The sequence below is a fragment of the Panulirus ornatus genome, chromosome 65, assembly GCF_036320965.1.
Source record: "Panulirus ornatus isolate Po-2019 chromosome 65, ASM3632096v1, whole genome shotgun sequence".
In the NCBI taxonomy this organism is placed as follows: domain Eukaryota; kingdom Metazoa; phylum Arthropoda; class Malacostraca; order Decapoda; family Palinuridae; genus Panulirus; species Panulirus ornatus.
This window is the reverse complement of record NC_092288.1, coordinates 6,592,060-6,612,355: the sequence shown is the minus strand read 5'-3', so window position 1 is coordinate 6,612,355 and position 20,296 is coordinate 6,592,060. Positions and strand designations below refer to the sequence as shown.

At 42.0% G+C, this 20,296-nt stretch overlaps 1 protein-coding gene across 1 annotated transcript in view; it reads left to right on the top strand.

Moving 5' to 3' along the window:
• The window catches only part of LOC139746532 (uncharacterized), a 32,422-nt gene extending 23,077 nt beyond the window's left edge, over positions 1-9,345 (top strand). The window contains exons 2-6 of the mRNA XM_071657856.1: positions 23-160; positions 1,915-2,175; positions 2,903-3,091; positions 5,837-6,641; positions 7,132-9,345. Coding sequence (XP_071513957.1) covers positions 23-160; positions 1,915-2,175; positions 2,903-3,091; positions 5,837-6,641; positions 7,132-7,658 — 1,920 coding nt within the window. The 3' untranslated portion in view covers positions 7,659-9,345. The remainder of the gene's footprint in view (positions 1-22; positions 161-1,914; positions 2,176-2,902; positions 3,092-5,836; positions 6,642-7,131) is intronic.
• Positions 9,346-20,296: the final 10,951 nt, after the last annotated feature.

Genomic DNA, 20,296 nt, shown 5'->3' with positions numbered 1-20,296 from the left:
CATCGTACCGTTCCTCCGGCAGGCGTACCGTCGTGACAAGAGCAGCCGGGTGGCTATCGTGAGGATGGTTTGCGTGACGGTGGTGGCCTCCGCACTCATCATTGGCTTCTTCATCCTGACCTCCAACTACCTGAACGCTCGCTCCTGTACCTGCAGCCAGGTGAGTACCTCGATGCCACGGGTACAGTACAGTCAGGAAGTCATGCACCTGCGGGCTGGACGGTACTGTAGAAGTGTACTCAGAGGTTGCACAACGTGACTACCCCCAGGCGGTGCACAAGCAAGGTGTACCTCACTCGATACATCACAGCACTCAGTTGGTACTCCGGTAAGGTACCGAACAGCACTCAGATGGTACGCCAGGAGGGCACCTTACAGCACTCTGTGGTAGACTAGTACATCACAACACACGCATACGATATATATATATATATATATATATATATATATATATATATATATATATATATATATATATATATGTGTGTGTGTGTATAAGTTGATAGGGCTAAATGGTTATGGTAAAACACTTACAGGATTAAGCAATATTTTTCTCTGGTTGTATTCCAGAGTCGGGATAACACAATAGTACTAAGAGCTTTAGTTACGATCCTGTACTCAAGAGTAATAATACTCAATTGTTTATGGTTACAGCACCCAAAAAGTCATAATTATAATACTCAAGGGATTACAGCTTTGATATTCTGAAGGACAGAGTAATAATACTTCAAAGGTTGTAGGAAAAATGCTGTTAAAGTACTCGGGAGTTTGAAATTACTTCAATGGGTTATGAGTACAGTGCTTAATGGGTTATGATTACAGTGCTCAAAGGGTTATGATTACAGTGCTCAAGGGTTTCTAATTACAGTGCTCAAGGGTTTATAATTACAGTACTCAGGGGTTATAATTACAGTACTCAAGGTGTTATAGTTGCAGTACTAAGCGGTTGTAGTTTCAGTATTCTAGGGGATACAGTATTAGTATTTACAAGATTTGGTTCACAGGACTGAAGGGGCTATTTAATGAGAAGGTTGAGATATAGGAGTGTTAGCTGTAGGTGTTTTAGGCTTGAAGATTGTGCTCACAGTGAATTCATGGATCAGTTTTTTGTCTCATTATTCATTTCACTCAGGAGTGACATGCCCATACTCATGGCGCTGTGTCTACATAAGGGGATGAGTTTTTGCGCTGGAGTATAGGTTGTATTCATGGGATTATAGCATTATACTCGGATTATACACTATGCTTGTACGTGTAGAGTTCCACTCCTGGAGACGAGGTTGTTAGTGCAAATATCTTGGCATGTTATTGGACTCATTTATTAATGCCATGATCTTACGTTATAGGATTACAATAATTATCATACGTATGACATTATGTTGTACTGCACTATCATACGTAGAACTAGTATCTTGGCATGCTATTAAACTCGTTTAGTTATGCCATGATCTTGTGATATAGGATTACAATGATTATCATACTTTTGATCTTATGATGTACTCAGTGGACTGCACTATCACACTGATGCCATAATGAAATACTCATTGTATTATATTATTAAACTCATGGTGATATAATCTTGAGATTGCTATGCTGACTGAATTACATTAGCTTGGGCTTGTTATAACCATTGGATTATATAATAGTATTAATGGTATTGTCATAATCATATGGTTGAGTTATACCATGGAATACATAATCATGATCTTGGGGTTATGTCCTGCTCATGGGGATGAGTTATTAGATTAAATTATGATAAATTATGACACATAGAGTTATGTTATTTCTTACTGGATTACATAATCATACTTATGGCGTTCTGTTATTAGATTACAGTATCCTACTCGTGAAAAGGAGGGTTTGAACCCATGGAGATGGCACTTTATTCATGTTTAATAACCTTCCCTTTCCCAGGATGTACTTGCTGACAAGAATCTCCAAGCAGCCAGTTTTGTGGACTTGCCAAGGACGGGGGCACTGGTGGGACTGGAGAACAACCTGGAGGACAACAAAGCAAAGGACAATATGTTGGAGGACAAGCAGCTGGATGGCAAACAGCTGGAGAGTGATGGAATCAAGGATATGATGACAAATGACCTAGATACAGAGAACAATGAGAACCTTCCTAAGCCTGATGACCAGGTGGTGAACGAGGAGCTCCCAGTCACAGAAGAGGTCAGTAAGGGTTTATGCGAGTCATGCATGATAGAGGGGGTCATTGAGAAGATGGTGAGTCATAGGTCGCATCAGAGGTGAGTCAGAAAACAATAGGTCAAGGGTTCTGACAAAAGAGGTTCATTAGAGGAGAATAAGGATGATTAAGAGGCATGGTAGAAGATGTCAGGTATGGGATAGTATGTTGGGTCATGAGTTACCGTTGAGGTACTGAGTTTATGCTGTTCTTTAAGTTGAAGGATGTTACTTAGAGGTCAGAGGTTTTATTAGAGAAGTTAATTGAGGGTAAGACTTATGATAGGGTAGATAGAGATGCCTTGTGGAAGGTGCTACAATTATATGGTGTGGAGGAAAGCTACAAGAGAGAGTGAGTTTTTATTTGATGCTTATGTTGAAACATTACTATGGTTGTCAGGAGCAAGAGCAGCATCAATACCTTGACCATCTGCACCTTCAGAATGAGTGTTGTAACCCTGATGGAGCTGCTTAAACTCTTAAGTTCTCCTTTGCAAAGAAACATTATGACTGATAATCAGCACTGACATACACCTGTGATATTATGCAGTGTATCTTTTAAGTGATATTGAAAACTGTGATTGTATTGAAATCATTACACTTTAACTTTCCCACTGCAGTAAGATGATTTCTATGTGTAACTAATTACTGATCTACAAGAAGCTAGTCACTGTGGTTCATTACTAGGTTAAGTTTGCATTTCTCTCGGCAGGAGATGAACATGAATGAGGAACAGGCGCCAGAGGCAGAGGAAGCCCAGAGAGAATTAGAGCAGGTGGCTAAAATTGAGGCACAGAGGGAGGAAGAGGAGGAGGCCCTTCAAGATATCATGCGTGCCCAGATGGAACACATGAAGAAGATCAGACTTCCAGTTGACCTTATTCTTGGCAATCCTGCACTGGTTAGTATTGGAGATGAGGAACTTGAAGGAAGATGCTCGGAAGTTGAGACTAGAAGAAAGGAGGCTAGTTAATAGAATATATAGTCAAATGGTGTGGCATGCAGGACAGGTTAGATTAGACCAGTTAGAGAGTGGTAGGTTAAGTATGAAGATAAAGCCAGGTACTGGATGATGCAGTTTGTTAACAGAACATATTACGGGATCAGGGGCAGCAAGATAACAGAGCTAGTTCAAGACAGATGAGGCCAGTTGGTTGAGAGAGCAAATTAGGGGAAGACAGTGAGTAACAGGGCTTGGAACCCTAGTTTAAGAGGTGTTTATTGTCATCTGTGTGGTAGTTAAGAGAGCAAGTTTGAGATAGACACATGTAGCAGTGGTATTACATATTCATGTTTTAGCATAACACCCTTGCTTCTGGGTGAGGAATAAAAACAAGCTTAAGAAAACAACAATTTCATGTTTGATAGTAGACAAAAAGATATTGATGTATCTTGCAAAAGTGGGTAAACAGAGGCGACTAAAAGGGGTGGGAGCGGGGGGCTGGAAATCCTCCCCTCCAGTTTTTACTCTTCCAAAAGAAGGAATAGAAGGGGGCAAGTGAGGACTTTCCCTCTTAAGCTCAGTCCTCTGTTCTTAACACTACCTCTCTAACACGGGAAATGGCAAATATGTATGAAGATATGTATTTTATTATTTATTTATTATACTTAATCGCCGTCTCCTGCATTAGCGAAGTAGCACAAGGAAACAGACAAGGAATGGCCCAATACATCCATATACACATGTGTATATGTAACACCCACACATGCATATATACATACATATACATTTCAATGTATACATACATATATATACACAGATGTATACAAATATACACATGTACATATTCATACTGCATTCATCTACTCCTGTTGCCAACCCTCCACACATGAAATAGCATCCCCCCACCCAGGAAAATTATGAAGCATCCCCCCACCCAGGAAAAGACAAAAAAGGCACATTCGTTCACAGTCTGTCTTTAGCTTTCATGTGACCAAACTATTTAAGTACACCCTCTTCTGCTCTTTCAACCACACTCTTTATATTTTATTTATGTTATTATTATACTTAATAGCTGTTTCCTGTGTCAGCAAGGTAGTGCAAGGAAACAGACGAAAAAGTGGCACAACCACCCACATACGCCTTTATATACATAAACGCCCATACATGGACTTATACATATGCATTTCAGTGTATACACACATATACGTACACAGACATATACATATATACACGTACGTATTCATATTTGCTGCCTTCATCCATTCCCATCGCTGCCCCGCCACACATGAAATAGCATCTCTCTCTCTCTCTCTCTCCCCTCTAGCATGGTAGCACCAGGAAAAGATAAAAAGACCACATTCATTCACACTCACTCTCTGGCTGTCATGTATCCATATTAATTTATAATTATCCCCGACCAGTTTATGTGAAAGAACCCTTGTATTACCGAGGACCTTTCTAAAGGTCCCCGTTGCCTAAGGCTGCACTGCTTCCATTAGCAGGGAAATTTAGACCTCCTTTGGAGTGAAAAGTTCTTTAACAAGACTGTACTTCCAGTGATACACCCTCATCAACACTATCTTCCAAAACAGTAACAAAAAATGGTTGGCCAGTTCCATAATTGACCACCATGCCAGAGCCACTCACCATGGCTTCACTTCTAAAACACAGTGAAGTTCCATATGGAACAGTTCTCTTTCATCTCTCTTCAGTCTCTTTATGCACAAAATTCCATTACCTAAGGCAAATTTCAGCATGAAGATCCTTGTGTTTGCAGATGACCTCAGTATCACATCAAAACTCCCTGACACCTTTGTAGCAACATTAAGCATTAGAATTAGAACTGGCTCAGCCAGAACAGAGTGCCTGTATCTACACAGAAGTTTCAGTCACTTTTATAATCCCAGACAGATGTGAATCCAGCTCACACCTTCTGGTCACCTGGAATGGACATTCACTCTCACTGAGCACTCTCACTATTTTTCAGATATGAAAGTAGACCAAAAGTCCACTTTTAACTGTACATTGAAACACAGATACTGATAGTGCCATTAAAATGGTAGATATGAAATACCTGTGATTTACCCAGTTGCTTCAGCTATTGAACGAATATTACAGAAAAAAGTGAGGAAGCATAGTGTATCAGCTCACCATTATATATAAGGACTTTAGCTTGGCCCAGTTGATGGTTATCTAGAGGAAATTATGAAATTATGAGATTTAAAAAATGAGAACCTCAGAGGGAATCAGTAGGATTAAAGATGTAAGCCATTAGCAGGTACATGTTTGGAAATGTTCTGGCAAATTTTATGATTTTACATGAGATGGGGTTCTTTTGTGAGGTATAGAGATGTGAATTAGAAATTAAAGAGAAATTGAGAAGCAACAAAAAATGGTATTCAAAACATAGAAAATGAACCATATCCACTTTTTTAATCATTGACATTAAACCAAGAAAGACTTTGAAGAGTGGCATGCCTATTGACACTACTGTAACTTGTGTTCTTATACGTTATTATGGCCACGCATTACCAGGTTACATTATTGTTTTTTTATTATGGTACCTAATTATACTGTAGAACTAATGAGCGCTAGTATTGGTTTTGCATATTGCTGTTTACTGAATTTTATTCTGTTTGGTTTTGGTCACAACCTTCTTCATTGTATGTGAATCTTGAATGGCTCATGTGACTATGTTTGCAGGCCGGCCGGGATGTGGACTGTGAGGTGGAGCGTCGTCAGCAGCCTCTAGGAGGTGGCATCATGACACAGGCAATCATCGTCACCTGCCATGACAATGATGATGACCAGCAGCCCCCCAGTGGACCTGGTCTGCCCCCACCTGGGCCCCACCGTCTGGGCCCACCCCTCTCCCTCCTTGCACCTATCATGAAGATGCTGTCTGCTCGTGCTGCCTCCCGTGCCAACCAGCCCCTCGTCCCTCTCAACAACCAGCGTCCCCTGCCAATCCCTATTGCCCCAATGCCATGCCCTGGCCCATTCCCTTGCATCATGAGCCGCTCAAAGCAGATGACTCCTCCTATGCCAAGCCCTCTGTCCGGCCCAGTGCCCATCCCCCAGAACCTTCCAATGCATGGCCCTATCAGAGGTGAGGATCGCAGCCTGAACCATATGCCTAAACACTTCCCAGGCCCAGTACATATGGTCAGCCCCAAGAAACGTCCAGTGTTTACCCCTTTCAACAGTCCTCAGGGCTCTCAGTCCAAAATAGAAGACGGGCCCCTTAATCGTATGCTGCCTTTCCCTTTCCGCCCAATAGTTCGTATGTCCCCTCGTGTGCCCAGGCTCTTGACTGCTCCAGAGCACAAGGGTGCCCCTGTGTCTCTGGCCTCCCTGCACCGTGGTGCCCTTCCTCTGTCCCCAGAGCCTAAGAAAGAGAACTTCCCCCGTGTGGTGCCTGAGGCCCGTGGACGTGCCCTGCCTGACCCTATCAATCTGCCTGGCTTTGGCTTCCGGCCCGGTAACCTCATGTCTCCTGCCCAACGTCGTAAGTTGATTTTAACTGTGCTTTTGGTGCCTCCATCCTTTACTGTTGCTGCCTCCTTCCTTTCACTGATGTTTCTTCTCCCATCCACTTCACATAGTGACATCCTTGTCATAATGTACCTGCCATACCTTGTTGTAATGTACCTGCCATACAACTTGCCTCCCATATCCCACTTCATTATGTAACACCCCATCCTCCTAATGATATGTCCTCATAAAACTTGCTTTCTTCACTACATATCACTTGAATTTTTTTTGGTAGATTCTAAAGACTGAGAATTTTTTTTGGTAGATTCTGAAGACTGAGAAAATATGCTGAAGTTGAAATATGCAGCTCTATGTATTGTTATCACTATCATGTCTCACCACAGAATGCCCTTTCTTGAATTTTTTTTCTAATTGTTAGGTAATCTTATATCATTAATGCCATCTTTTGCTATGATGATGATTGTAAGTGTTGTCTCATTGTAAATTATAATTTCTTTGAACAGCACTGGACCGAACAGCGCATCGAGAGAACCCCCGCCCTATCACCCACATGGAGATGCGTGCTCCTCCTCCTCCTCCCAAGAACATAGTGAATGCTGAGCCTCGCATTGTTGACTTTGGCCCACCTAGGGTCCACACCGTTATCAGACCTGCCTTCCCCAACATCCCTCCCAAGATCCAGGCTGCCCCCCGCCTCATTACCCATCCACCCCTTTCCAGCATTCCCCATGAGGTCCACCACATTCATAACAGACCCATCCCAAAGGATATCATGACACCACCTAAACCCATTGCTATCATTCCCAAGACTCAGCCTATTGCTGGCCCACAGACTACAGTTGCTCCTCCTCCTCCTCCTCCTCCACCTCCTCCTCCTCCTAAATTTGACCCCAAGGGACGCACAGGCAGTATCCCAGAGATCAATCCCAATGCGGAAATACTTATTAAGCCTCAGTCTCCTCCCCAAGAGCCTCCCCATCCTCTTGATCCTCAGGAGGGCCGCAAACACCATCTTCTTCTTGTCAACTAATTTCCTGCAATGTTCAGGGAAGTCCACCACATCTGACCCCTGCAACACTGACCCAAACAACACTTGTGGCTTCGTAACTGCTCCAGATAGGTATACCAACAGGATAGTGGCCTGTGGCCTACAATACTCAGTAGTCAGTAGCTTGGTGATCACATAAGACATACTAGAAAGTTAATTACCTGGTGATGTGAAGGTCAGAGTAAAGACCAGTTACCTGGTGATGTGAAGTTCATAATAAAGACCAAGGGTATGCAAAGATTTGAGGAAAACTGATGGGGCAGGCAGTCACCTTAGGTACTTACAACAGAACCCCCCTTACCTAAACATTACCCACAATAGGCCTCCTTAATCAAGCACTGATCAAAACAGCCTCAGAACATTATGTACAATAAGACTCCTAAGTCACTGTCCAAAAGACTTAGTGTCCACCCCGACCATGTTACCACCAAGAGTAAGATGCTGCTTGACCAGAAATTACCCACAATAAACTTTCCTCCAGAAATCAGCCAATCAGGGGTCCCTTCACAAAAGCGCCACAATAAGGCCATCTCCACCAGAACTGACACAATAGGACCTCCCTCCACCAGACCACCAACAACTGGATCCCCTCCAGTCCTCTCACAATGAAGCCCCCTCCATCAGACCACCTACAACAGTGTCCTTTCCTACTGACACTGCCCACAACAGGGCCCCATCGACCAGATCCTGCCCAAAATAGGATCCCTCCAATAGACCATTCACAAAAGAGCCTCTTACACCAAACATTGCTGACAACAATGCCCACTGAAGTAAACACTTTTGTAATAAGACCTTCTATAGCTATACAATCCACAGAAAGGATCTTCTAAAAGGGCACTACCAATAACTGCTTTCCCAGCATTATCCATAGCAATATGAGCCACTAAGTTCTTTATTGAGAATGTACTCCTTCCATTTAAAAGGAAACGACACCAAAGGTGTTTTCCAATAGTTGCATGACCTCTTGCAGGTGGAGTAAGGTATATATATATATATATATATATATATATATATATATATATATATATATATATATATATATATATATATATGTATATATATATATATATATATATATATATATATATATATATATATATATATATATATATATATATATATATATATTTATATATACATTTCATGGCAACTGTACTTCTAAGATAACCGTTTTGGTTTCAGTAGTATTATCTTTCTGACATCCCTCAACTTAACCTATCCTTAGATAGTGCTACTCTGTCTGCCAGTCCTCATAATCTCTAAACGGAGCATCTCCGCCAAGGCTGCCATGAATGTGTGCATCAGCAGGTGGCCCTAACTCAACCACAGTCATGTGAACTGTAGCTGATGAACAGTGATCTGTTGGGATTAACACCCACTCATTTGTAGTGGATGTTACTTTGGCACAACACCTGGAACTATCACTGGCATGTGGGAAATTTCTTAAATTGTGAACCTTCGAGACAGACATCCTTAACTGCCATTTCTTACAGAATATGTTTAGGTAATGGTGAAGTAAGAGTTGCCTGTTTTTAGATGTGCATACGCCCTCATGTCACACCCTGGCATCTTACTGTCTGGTAAATTTGATCCAAATTACCAAAAACGATGCAATTGTTATGTGATATCTTCATGTGATCTTTTACTCTTGAATAAAACTAAAAAATTCTGTCGTTAATCACTTCCCCATTAGTTTTACTAAAAATGTCGTTTATCTTTTCCCTATAAGTTCTACTAGATTAAACTAATTTGTAGGCTTAGGCACTACCTTATTACGTACATAGGCGAAGTGCTCTGGTGCCCCCTTTTCCCCATTCAACTCGATTCCCACGTTCCCTGACGGAATCATTAATCAGGTAATTTTGAGCTGATACATTTGTGCAGTAGTTTGAAAATAACTTGCATGCCAAATCGACTGGCATTTGATATTACATATGAGCACAGAAAAAAAATACCCCGACCCCAAGAACCATCTGGAAACATTTGGCACATCCTTAAGGCATTCTGTAAGGCAACCAATCACTCGCTACATTGGTCGACATTTAGCCGGTCGAGTCACCACCGACCACGTTTATCTACATCGGCCGGCCAAGCAAGTGACTAAGCAATGTCATTCAGCCAATCAATTAACCTCAGTCATCTTTATACAGGCAATCGTAATAATTCGTAATAAGCTAATCAAATGACCGCATTTGTTGGCTGTCGTTCAGGTAAACGCATGAGCACATGCAACAGCTGATGACCACTGTCAATTGAAAGTAACGATATAGAGCTAGTTTAAGGTTGTCTTGAGTAATTGTCTATACAACAGGCATTCCTAGACTCCTTGACTGGGCGGGAGACTTAACGTCCTTATCTGTTTCGCAACACGCAGGGCTTTCCCCTAATAATGAATGCTTATCTACCCTCGTAAAGCATGGCGTTATTGAATGAAACTGAGTATTTTCTTTTTGATAGGATTATCGTGTTGTTTTATTACTTAGAGCATTTCTTTTCTTCCTTATAAGACATAGATAGGATAAAGGAGTGCTCAAGCTAAGGGTCAACAGGACATGGTGTCATTTTCCAACTAAAGTTACCAGATAATGGAAAAGCCACGTTTGTAATACTCTGATAATGCTGTTTAACTTGATCTGTTGTGAAATGGCCTTTGCTTCCAGTCTGTTATAGATATTTTACAGAAAACTAACAAATTCTTACAACCTAAAATAACTGGAAACAAAGTATGAATTATCCCCCCTATGTAGCATAGAACTAGACGGTGACATGTCACTTCCAATGTAATTGTTAACCTTATATAAGAAAGAATTACCCAGAATTTATATTGTTCATTTGTCAATTAACTGGAGACGAAATTATTCTGAAATTTTACACGGTCGAAATGTGTGAAAATTGGGGGGCGTTAATTTCACAAATTCTTCAGGGAAAGTGGTTAGACTGTAGTATACTTCATTTAAATGCTCACTTATATGGAAAACTATTCAGCAATGTACTTTTTTCATTAAAAAAGCTAAAGCTATGTTTTCTCCAAGTCCCCGAAAATTATTTCGGTAGGAATAGTGAACTTGGAGAAAGTTTGAAATTAGACTGATTTTAATGTACTATATACATCCAGCATAAAAATAAAAATAGATGTTACATGAATCATAAAAAAGGAGATCCTTAAGCCAAGTAAGTATACATAAGGTCTGTTGACCAGCATTAGAAACACAACCGTTTGATTAATCAACATGGCCATCGTCTTGGATCTAATTTCTCTCCGTCGTTTGACTGGATATTAAGTGGACAGGACGATATTCCTACACCCAAATTGTGCGAATTCTCTTATCAAAAGGTTAGTGTTCTACTGAAGTAAGAATAATAATCCGAGCCAGTTTGCTAAATTGATATGCAACAAAGATTCATTTAACCTTTGTTTTGTTATGGGCAATAAGCCATCGCATCCACTTATGTCCTGTACACGATTTGAGAGAAATAAAAGGCATATGTTAACTTGAGCTACCTGGCGAGTTTAACACGAAATCAGTGAAAGTTATATGAACAGAATTGGCATAGCTGTAAATCATTGTATCTTTAAACTTACTGCTGGAGTTCGCACCTCAGGAACATTGTAAAGATTCAAATATTAGAATTAGGTATCAGTATTCGGATAAAGAAATATTCAGCAAATGATTACATCGTACAGGAGTCGAAAGTAGGCTATGATTCATAAGTTTGTTCTCTGCACTGATAGAAGAACAAAACTAATAAAGGTCGAGAAGGCAGGAAATTTGGGACCAGAAAATGATAGTTTAATGTGAGGTTAACGGCCGAAGAGGAGCAAGTGGTTACTTGATCTCAATGTTTTTCTTTTTTTAACAAGTTTGTTGATATTACCAGTGAACAGTTGTCCGATGGATGCAAAGATAAAGCAACCAGAGGCCATAACTGGAAATCAGGTATTAAAAACGTTAACGATAGATGTAAAGAAGACCTTTTATTAACTGAAAGTAATGAAATTATGGTCCTTATCTCTGAGAGGTTATGACCTAGGAAAGATATTGCTATATATCTTTGGTAGTTGAGTCTTTTCTTTGTGAGGATGGGTGGATGGGGAAGGTTAAGCCTTGTTATGTCGAGAAACTGCAATAAAAGTAATGAAATATCTCAAATAAGAGTAATTTCATTTAAGTGAGGGCTTTTGGATGTGATGTCTAAGGTCCCATTGATATTTCTATAATTGTCCAATGTTTTCCTAGGAGGCACTTTACCTTTAGATGATTCATATGAAGTCAGTCGAGAATAACACATCTGTGGGAATGACAGTAAGCTTACTTAACATATTTCCTATGTTTATCCTTTATTTTATAGGCTAACACACTTCATTGCAGTCACTCATGATGACGCTTATTACCATACAAACAGAGTAGGTCTCCCAATGTTTAATAATTTCACAAGCTCTCTGTAATTATGTTAAGTAGCACAAGACTGACCAGTTCATAGAGTGCCCGGTATATTTTTTTGCTAACACTTTGTTATTTTTTGCTAACACTTATATTTTGCTGTCCATTATGCATCTGATTAGACTTGTTTTTTGTGCAAGAAAGGTTCTTATGGTTTATATAAATATTTTCATCATGTTTATTAGTACACTCTGAAAGTATATGTGGAATTTTTTGGTAATCTTGTTTTGTTACTCTTCAAAATGGGTAAATCCTTTATTATAAACCTATATCAATGGGCCACATTTGTGCCTGCCACTTATACAGCGAAGCACATCTTACTCCCTCTTTATTTATAAGACTTTTTGATGTGAACAGCCTAAAGATTTTCATGCCTCTTTGACCTCGAGCTGGATGATGTGTCCTAACGTTTTTTTATGACTACGTCATTGTGAACATTTTATCCTATTTCAGAATCATATCCGGTATATTGAATTTGCGATTGTGACATTATCCTGTGGTATTGTTACATTAGTAGATTCCGGTATTGCCTTACATGAGTAACTTGATGTAAGATCTCTAATTTGGAAATCCCCCGTATTAGATGGGTTATTCGGCATATCCTTAACCCTCAACTGACGTATGAGGCAAGTTACTGTAAATTGGACACGTAATCGATCCATCTTACAGAGATCGCTTCAGCACACGACGGCGGGGTAGACCGCATCCGACCACAAAATACAAAGGAATACATACAGCAATAGACCACTGGGTCCTTTCGAGGTGAAATCAATCTGGGCGAATCATCTTTTATGTATAAGTTTCGCTGCCATTGTTCACACGTCATTCAGAATATAAAGATAAGAGAAAAAAAAATTGTTAGAACGCTTGAGAAATATGGATAGATCTTCAGTTTTGAAATAGGAAAAAACGTTTACACTTCTGAAAGTTCACTTGGGAGCCACAGTCGTATGAGAAAAAAAAAAAAAAGGATGTAAGAAAGCGGATGGCTGGGCATCGGGACTGTCAAGAAACAGGATCTGCTTATGCATCACTGGAGTTTATTAGGATGTGAGGAAGAACGTTTGATCGTGGGTTTTTCGGGAGGTGGAATGGGAGTGACAGTGGATGGTACCACTGGGTGTGAATAAGAGACTGAAATGGGAAGAAGAGTTCTGGGTGCGTTAAGGGTCGTGTAAAAGGAAAAGTCGATGTCTGTAAGGACAAGACTGCAATATTTCAGAGTACTGTAGTGTGCGACCGCGGGTCTTAAAAGTGGAGTGGGGCGGTGCAAAGAAAGGGAAGAGGGTTTTTGGTAGAAACGATGGAAATTAAAAGCATTAGAAGTACATGTAGCGTGAGGAGCTATGGTAAGGGTGCATAGCTGGCACACCCTGGTCGTGGGTCGGTGTTTGTGTGACCTCGACACTGCTCTTTGAGTGCGTCAACCATGGACACCCTGATAGGCAAGGATCAAGGTTGTCTAGGAAAGGAGAGAAGAGAGGGATAATACTGATGATTATGACAGAGCCGGAGAATATGAAAGAAACTAAAATACAAATATGATTCTTTTTTTTTTTCTGGTGCATCCAACAGACTCACCGACCACAGAAACATCCCAGTGAAACCCGGACGAGTAGTTGGGTCAGTGTACCAGGCAGGCTCCTCCCATATGTTCGAGACTGAAGGAGCTTATGGTAGAAGTGACCGAGGCAGATTTGAACGCGTAGCTGCCATACTCCAATGATTAGCAAAGCATATATTATGCCTGTGGTCTCTAGGACGCCATCCTGAGCCAACATGAGCTCCCATCTCTTCTGTATACACGAGGTTCTCTCGTCGGCCCAATACCTGTTGTAGTTGCCACTGCAGATCCTATCTCCTGACGAGGGTCGAGGGGCGTTCAGGTATAGGCGAGGCCTGTCACACCTCTCTTCCAGTGGCTTCCACACAGAAAACAAGGTATTATTGTAGGAACAACGACTCGGCTCTTTAAGTAAGACGTTACGGCCCTTGGGTGCGGCGGTACGACCCTAAATTGCAACGGTGCGATTCTTGGATATGGAGTTTAATCGCAGAAGGTAAATTCAAAAGTCAGGCTACATGATATCCAAGGGTCTTGACGTTGAATTGATGAGGTGTTGGCTGGGCTGGGCTTTGTATTGAGGTGTCGTCATGCTCAGAGCCGCCCCGTCATGCGTATGAAGCATATATATATATATATATATATATATATATATATATATATATATATATATATATATATATATATATATAGGTATCATGTATCCCGGACACAGCCAGAAACTGACCAGGAAATGCTTCAGGAGAGATGTGCCGAGGCATTTGCATGTCCACTAGACTCATGAACATGTGAAGTAAGGAGACCTTGAGAGATATAGGATGATAATGAGACGGTACGAGACAAACAGCCAGCTAGCCACTTAGTTCAGTACACCTACACCAATCACCTCTACACTCTTACCTTTTTTCTTCCACTTCTGTACTTTACTGTCCGTTCCTCCGCTTTCCTCTCCCACCTAATCACTAAAAGAAAAGAGGTGGTACTTTGTCTCGGGCAGATGGTGTTAGACAAAAGCAGGTGGTACTGACCAGTGGCATATAGTACACTGACTAGGGAAGGGCGGTACTAGGCAGGGGCAAGTCCCGAACTATACAAATATGTCATTCAGGGGACGGTGAAGGATCCAAGAGAGGTATATTGATTTTTGGATATTTTTCTCATGAGTGCTTTTACTGGTTATCGTGTGCGCCCTCAATGTTTAGGAATGCCAATGTTTCCAGCTGGTGAGACACGAATTACCTCAGCTTCTCACTGGTGAACACCCTTTTGTACTAAACCAAAAGGTCATAATTACCTCAGCTTCTCACTGGTGAACACCCTTTTGTACTAAAACAAAAGGTCATAAACCGTTACTAAGCACAAAGTTCATATGAGAACAGGATCATCAGTTTCTCACACTGATGTACATTACAGTGGGACATTGAAAGTGATGTATATGGTCCTCTTTCTAACTTCTATAACCTTACTAGGAGATATAATGTTAGTCATGATAGTTGCTCAGACAGCAAACTATATTGCACCTCCCATACCTGATCGTATACCAGCTCTGATACAGACCAGTAATTTGTACTCTATATTCATTAACTCAACTGTACATTATGAGACGCTCAGGGTATGAACCGATTAACGCCTCCAATCACAGCACATATTTACGGATGATATGATCCTTAGCTCATCGTAAACTTAACTCCCGTTCGCTTGGCTCTGTCTTTTAAACACGTGTCCAACACTGGCACGTGGATGGTGCGTTTACGTTACTGGCACGGGCGGTGCGTGCACGTTACTGGCGCGTGGGCCGTGTCAAATAACATGAACATAAATCCTGAGGGCTTCACATAAGCCGAACAGCTCAGCATCACTGTTAACAACAGACCAGCCACTTTTATCGGTACACAATTTGGGTAATTCACTTCATAACTACTCAGGTAAATCACCGTGATCTGTCGTACAACGCACTCGTGTGGTAGCAGTTAATGCCACCTGCCCTGAACTCTCTCTTGCTTAGCTCACCTGGGCGTGAGAGAGACAAAGCCACAATGGATAAGGCAACGTCACTGGATCAGCCGAGAGCTGCAGCCCATGACATGAGTCCTGTACCTCTGGCAGGAGCTACAGGCGACTCTATAGTATACTCAATCAGCTATGGAATACGTGCTCTCCCTCCCACACACAGGCCATGATAAACCATTACATCACGGCAAACCACAGGAATGAGTAACTCCCTTATACATTTTTTCTCTCGGAAGATTCTTGAAAAAATATATCATATACAGACATGTTAAATAGATGAAATTCACATGAAACTAGGGAAGTCTTTTATTGCTAATGTAGATACATATATTAGGAAAACAGTGGACAGACGGTCTACTGTCCTTTCATGAGGTTATCTGTTGACGGTATGAATCTGGCTCCCATCTGTCTCATGACCAATAGGCGAGCAAGCTTCATCAAGTCCTATACACTGAAGTTGTTGTTCAATTTTTTCCAGATTTCTCTGTATAGTTTCCTTCTCATTTTTGAGGCCTTGGACCTCCTGTTGCATCCGCTGTATATTCTGCTGTAGCTCTGATTGCTGAGATTTCACGAGCCGTCGTTTTTCGTAAGCCTTAATGGCTCTCTGGCGCCTGGCCTCCAGGTTCGGATCCTCCTGCGGTGGCCATAAGTACGAAAAACCATCTTTGTTCTTTCTTCTTGCCGGAGACGTCCTCTTTTTGGATGGGTCCTTAGTCCTTAAGACGTCGCATTCTCCGGTGGACTGAGGCCCCTGTGTAGGCGTCCCTAGGCCAGGGGAGCTGTGGGCTGCGTCTAAGTTTAGGTGTGTGTCTATTGACGTCACGGGCGGTAAGACCTGAGAGGTGTATGGTTCCGGGTCTTGGCTCGATGTTCCAGGACGCGGGTCCCACGGGAGGCTGTTGCCTGCATCAAGGGAAGCCTCTTGGATATCCGCATATCCTAAGAAGGAACTGGCTGGAACCGAGTCAGTCGTTAGCGCCGACATGCTGTCCCAGGGTAAGCTTCCATCCAACCAAATACCAGGCTCGTCGGAGCTTCCCAGGGAACTCGTTGATAAATCTTCCAGGGTGGAGGAAGGGTCGTAGCTTGCAGATGAAACTTGCAATAGTTCATTTGTGGCGGGTTGTTGGTCGTATGGACTGGCATCGAGCGAGGCGGCAAAGCTGTCCTCCATAAGGCTTGTGAATGGAGTGGATGCTTCATATTCAGCCAGCTGGGACTGTAGATTCTCGATCCTCTGTATACGATAAACCTTCTCCGCCCTTAACTCCTCGACTTTCCGTGTGGCCTCGACGATGTCGCGGTTAAGTCTTTCTTCATAGGCCTTAGCCCTCCGTCGGGCTTCTGCTGCCATACGAGCGTTGTTCGCCCTGCGCTGCTCCTGCGCGGCGCTGAACTGCTGGCCTGGCGTTCGCTGGGAAGGTCGGCGGGACATGACTTCAAATAACCTTATGATACCCGACCGACGAGCGTGCTGTTTCGTCAACAGCCAGCCAGCGAGCCTCATATAAGAACACTTGTCAGCAGGGTTGCCAGATGTTTCTGGGGAAAAGTAGCGTTAAAACATTTAAAAATTAGCGGGTTTCAACACCAAGCCCAATACAGATAAGTACTACTACTTCAACTTGTACTTACCAGTTCCCGTCCATATTTGTGGTTTCTTCTTGCTGTTGCAGGTTCTCCAACGGCACTTCCCTGGCTTCACTTTAATTTTATTCTTGTTTTTCATGCCTCGTTTTCTTGCTTTTTTTGTTTGATTGTTTGCTTTTTGAGTTTACAAACAATGTACTTCCTTATAGTTTGGGCTAAAATATTTTCCCCCTTTAATCGTTTTCTTGAGTTTGTATTGCCATCTTTCTTATTGTTTTACCTAATTGATCTTATTTTCCCTCTAACAACTGGATTTCGTTTTTTACAAAATGTCGTCTTCCTTATTGTACTGAGTGCACACAGCCAGTTCTAGGAACGATTGAAACCACGGACGGACACGGCGGATACATTTTAAATTGCTCTCGTGCCGTTGATGATACCAATGCGCTGACTCATGACTCAGGCGAATCATTATGAGTCTCTCATAGGAGCATTTGTAGACACACTTAAATGTCGCATCCTCCCCTGAGTCTTGTGCATCTACCGTGTGGGTGTGCGCTGAACCGATTCCCTAAAATCACCCACATCCATCACGCCCACCTACACAAGAGGGTGTAGTGACGAAACATAGGCGTGAGTTGATGTACGACCCCGCATGAGCTTTTTTTTCTATCCTGTTGACCTTAATAACATTGTCCTAGCTGACATTACCCTCTTATTGCTTGTGCGGTGTTCTTGGTTTGACAGCTTTCATACTACCGCAGACGATGCTCATTTTTTATTTCATGGTTGGACTGGGTTTGTTAGTGCTAGTGGACTCCTCGTCAGATAGTTAGTGTGGCAGCCACCATGGTTGGACTGGGTTTGTTAGTGCTAGTGGACTCTTTGTTAGTTTTTTAGTTAGTGTGGGTGGTAGACACCATAGTGTAGGGCGAATACCTTCTGTGCCAGTCGTTTTAAGTGTTTTTATCTCATCCTCATCCACTGTGTTTAGCTCCAAAATCTGCTGGAATTTTCTTTTTTCGTATGATTTGTTTACCTCATGATCTGACAGGGAGTGTGGTCAATCATTAATGTAAGGAGAGCTTCAACGCTGCGTCGTGTCGTATGTCGTATGAGACCAGTTGCAGCAGGGTTACATGGAAGGAGGGTAAGGAGAGTGTACTGAGTACACTTTGACCACATTGAAACATGAGTAACGGATGAATCCTTGGTGTTTTGCTGACACTTACTGGAGGACGTGATGAGAATGGTAGGTCACACTCAGCATGACGCGTGGAGGACCAGGATGCATATGAGTAAGTTTCCGGTTTCGATGGGAATTGAAGTTGATGAGAGTAGGGCGTTGTCAGGGAAGGGAAGCAGAAGTACACTAGAACCACTAGTGAATAGCTGGTGTGTGTGTGTGTGTGTGTGTGTGTGTGTGTGTGTGTGTGTTTCAGAGAGAGAGAGAGAGAGAGAGAGGATAAGCAGTGACTGTATGATATGTTCGCCCAGCGACAGTACGTAGGTCTGATGAGTCGAGAAAATGAATGGCTGGATTGCGTATTATGGAGCGTCAGGATCTACCGTTGCTGAGGTCATTTCAGAGAATCAGATCAGAGGAATGATCCCGGATCGCATACAGTGGAAGTATATTGGGTATGGGGGTGGTGTGAAGTAGAGACGCTGCTTTCAAGTGACAAAATCAACCTTAATGTGTAAAATGCCAAGTAAGAAGCGCTTGTATAGGGTAAGTCTTTTATTGAAAGAGCCGTCACGGGTCAAGAAGCAGTTATGTACATGATCCAGAACATGAGAATAACACGAGAGGAAGAGTGGTGATGGCGTTGGTAGATACCCGTTACTATATGCGGCAGTCAACACATCCCATAAGCCCAGTGTGGCCAGTTGGCCTGTTTTTATTCATATCCAAAACTGCTGTGACATTCTCTAGTCCTCCATTGTAATGGCTTTGTTGGGACTCCTTTGTTCTGATCATTGACGCTAGATGGTGACACAGCTCACATTATCACTTGAGTGAGGGCGTTTTTTTTTTTTTTGTTGTGTGTGTGTGACTAATTACTCCTAATGCTAAGCACACACAAGGAGAAACATATGGTGTATACGACAGTCGAAGAGACCTGAGTCTCGGAGCGTATGTACCAGGCAGCTTAGGTTACCACTCCCTCTCCACCTACCTCCATCCTGTGGGACTTTATCGCCCTCATCTTACCCGCAGACAAAGACACATCGCCTTATAAATAATGCCGAGCGAAGCGGAAGGCAGGAAGTTTGCTATCGTCTTTTGCACTTCGAAATTATACATATATATATATATATATATATATATATATATATATATATATATATATATCTTTCGTCTGTTTCCTTGCGCTACCTCGCAAACGCGGGAGACAGCGACAAAAATAAAAATAAAAAAATTATTACCCATCGAATAGGGCCATACACAACCTTTGCCAATGATGGGCTGGTCTTCATAATGACCCGTTTGTACAGGACGGGGAGGGACTTCTACAATCGTGGGTGCCCCTACCTCTCCAGTTATGTCACTCGCTATATTCCTAAACAAGCCAGGCCGTCATTTGTCGTGGCAAGGAGTCGTCCCCTCGTCCTCAGGGGCCGTCTTGACTTACCCAAGTCTGGCATGTGCTAAACTAGTACCCAGAAGTTACTGAGTCAGCCTGGCTGGTCCGGCAGTACTCAGAAACTTGTGAGATAAAATCAAGCAATTTAAAGACAACTTAAGAGAGATACAGAGTTGTAGCTCTTAACCCACGGTGGACAATAACCCTTTTTTTTTTTTTTTTGTATACACAAGCCCTGGATCATGGCTGAGCATTTTCCGTCGCACACACACACACACACACACATAAAATCGGTTCTACTGAACTTTTCCGTCTTTTTTTATACTTTTCCTGTTTATCCTTTTCTGAAACAACTATGATCTCAACTGAATGTATCCTAAACATAGATAGTTAATTTTAGAAATGTTTTTATTATGAAATTTC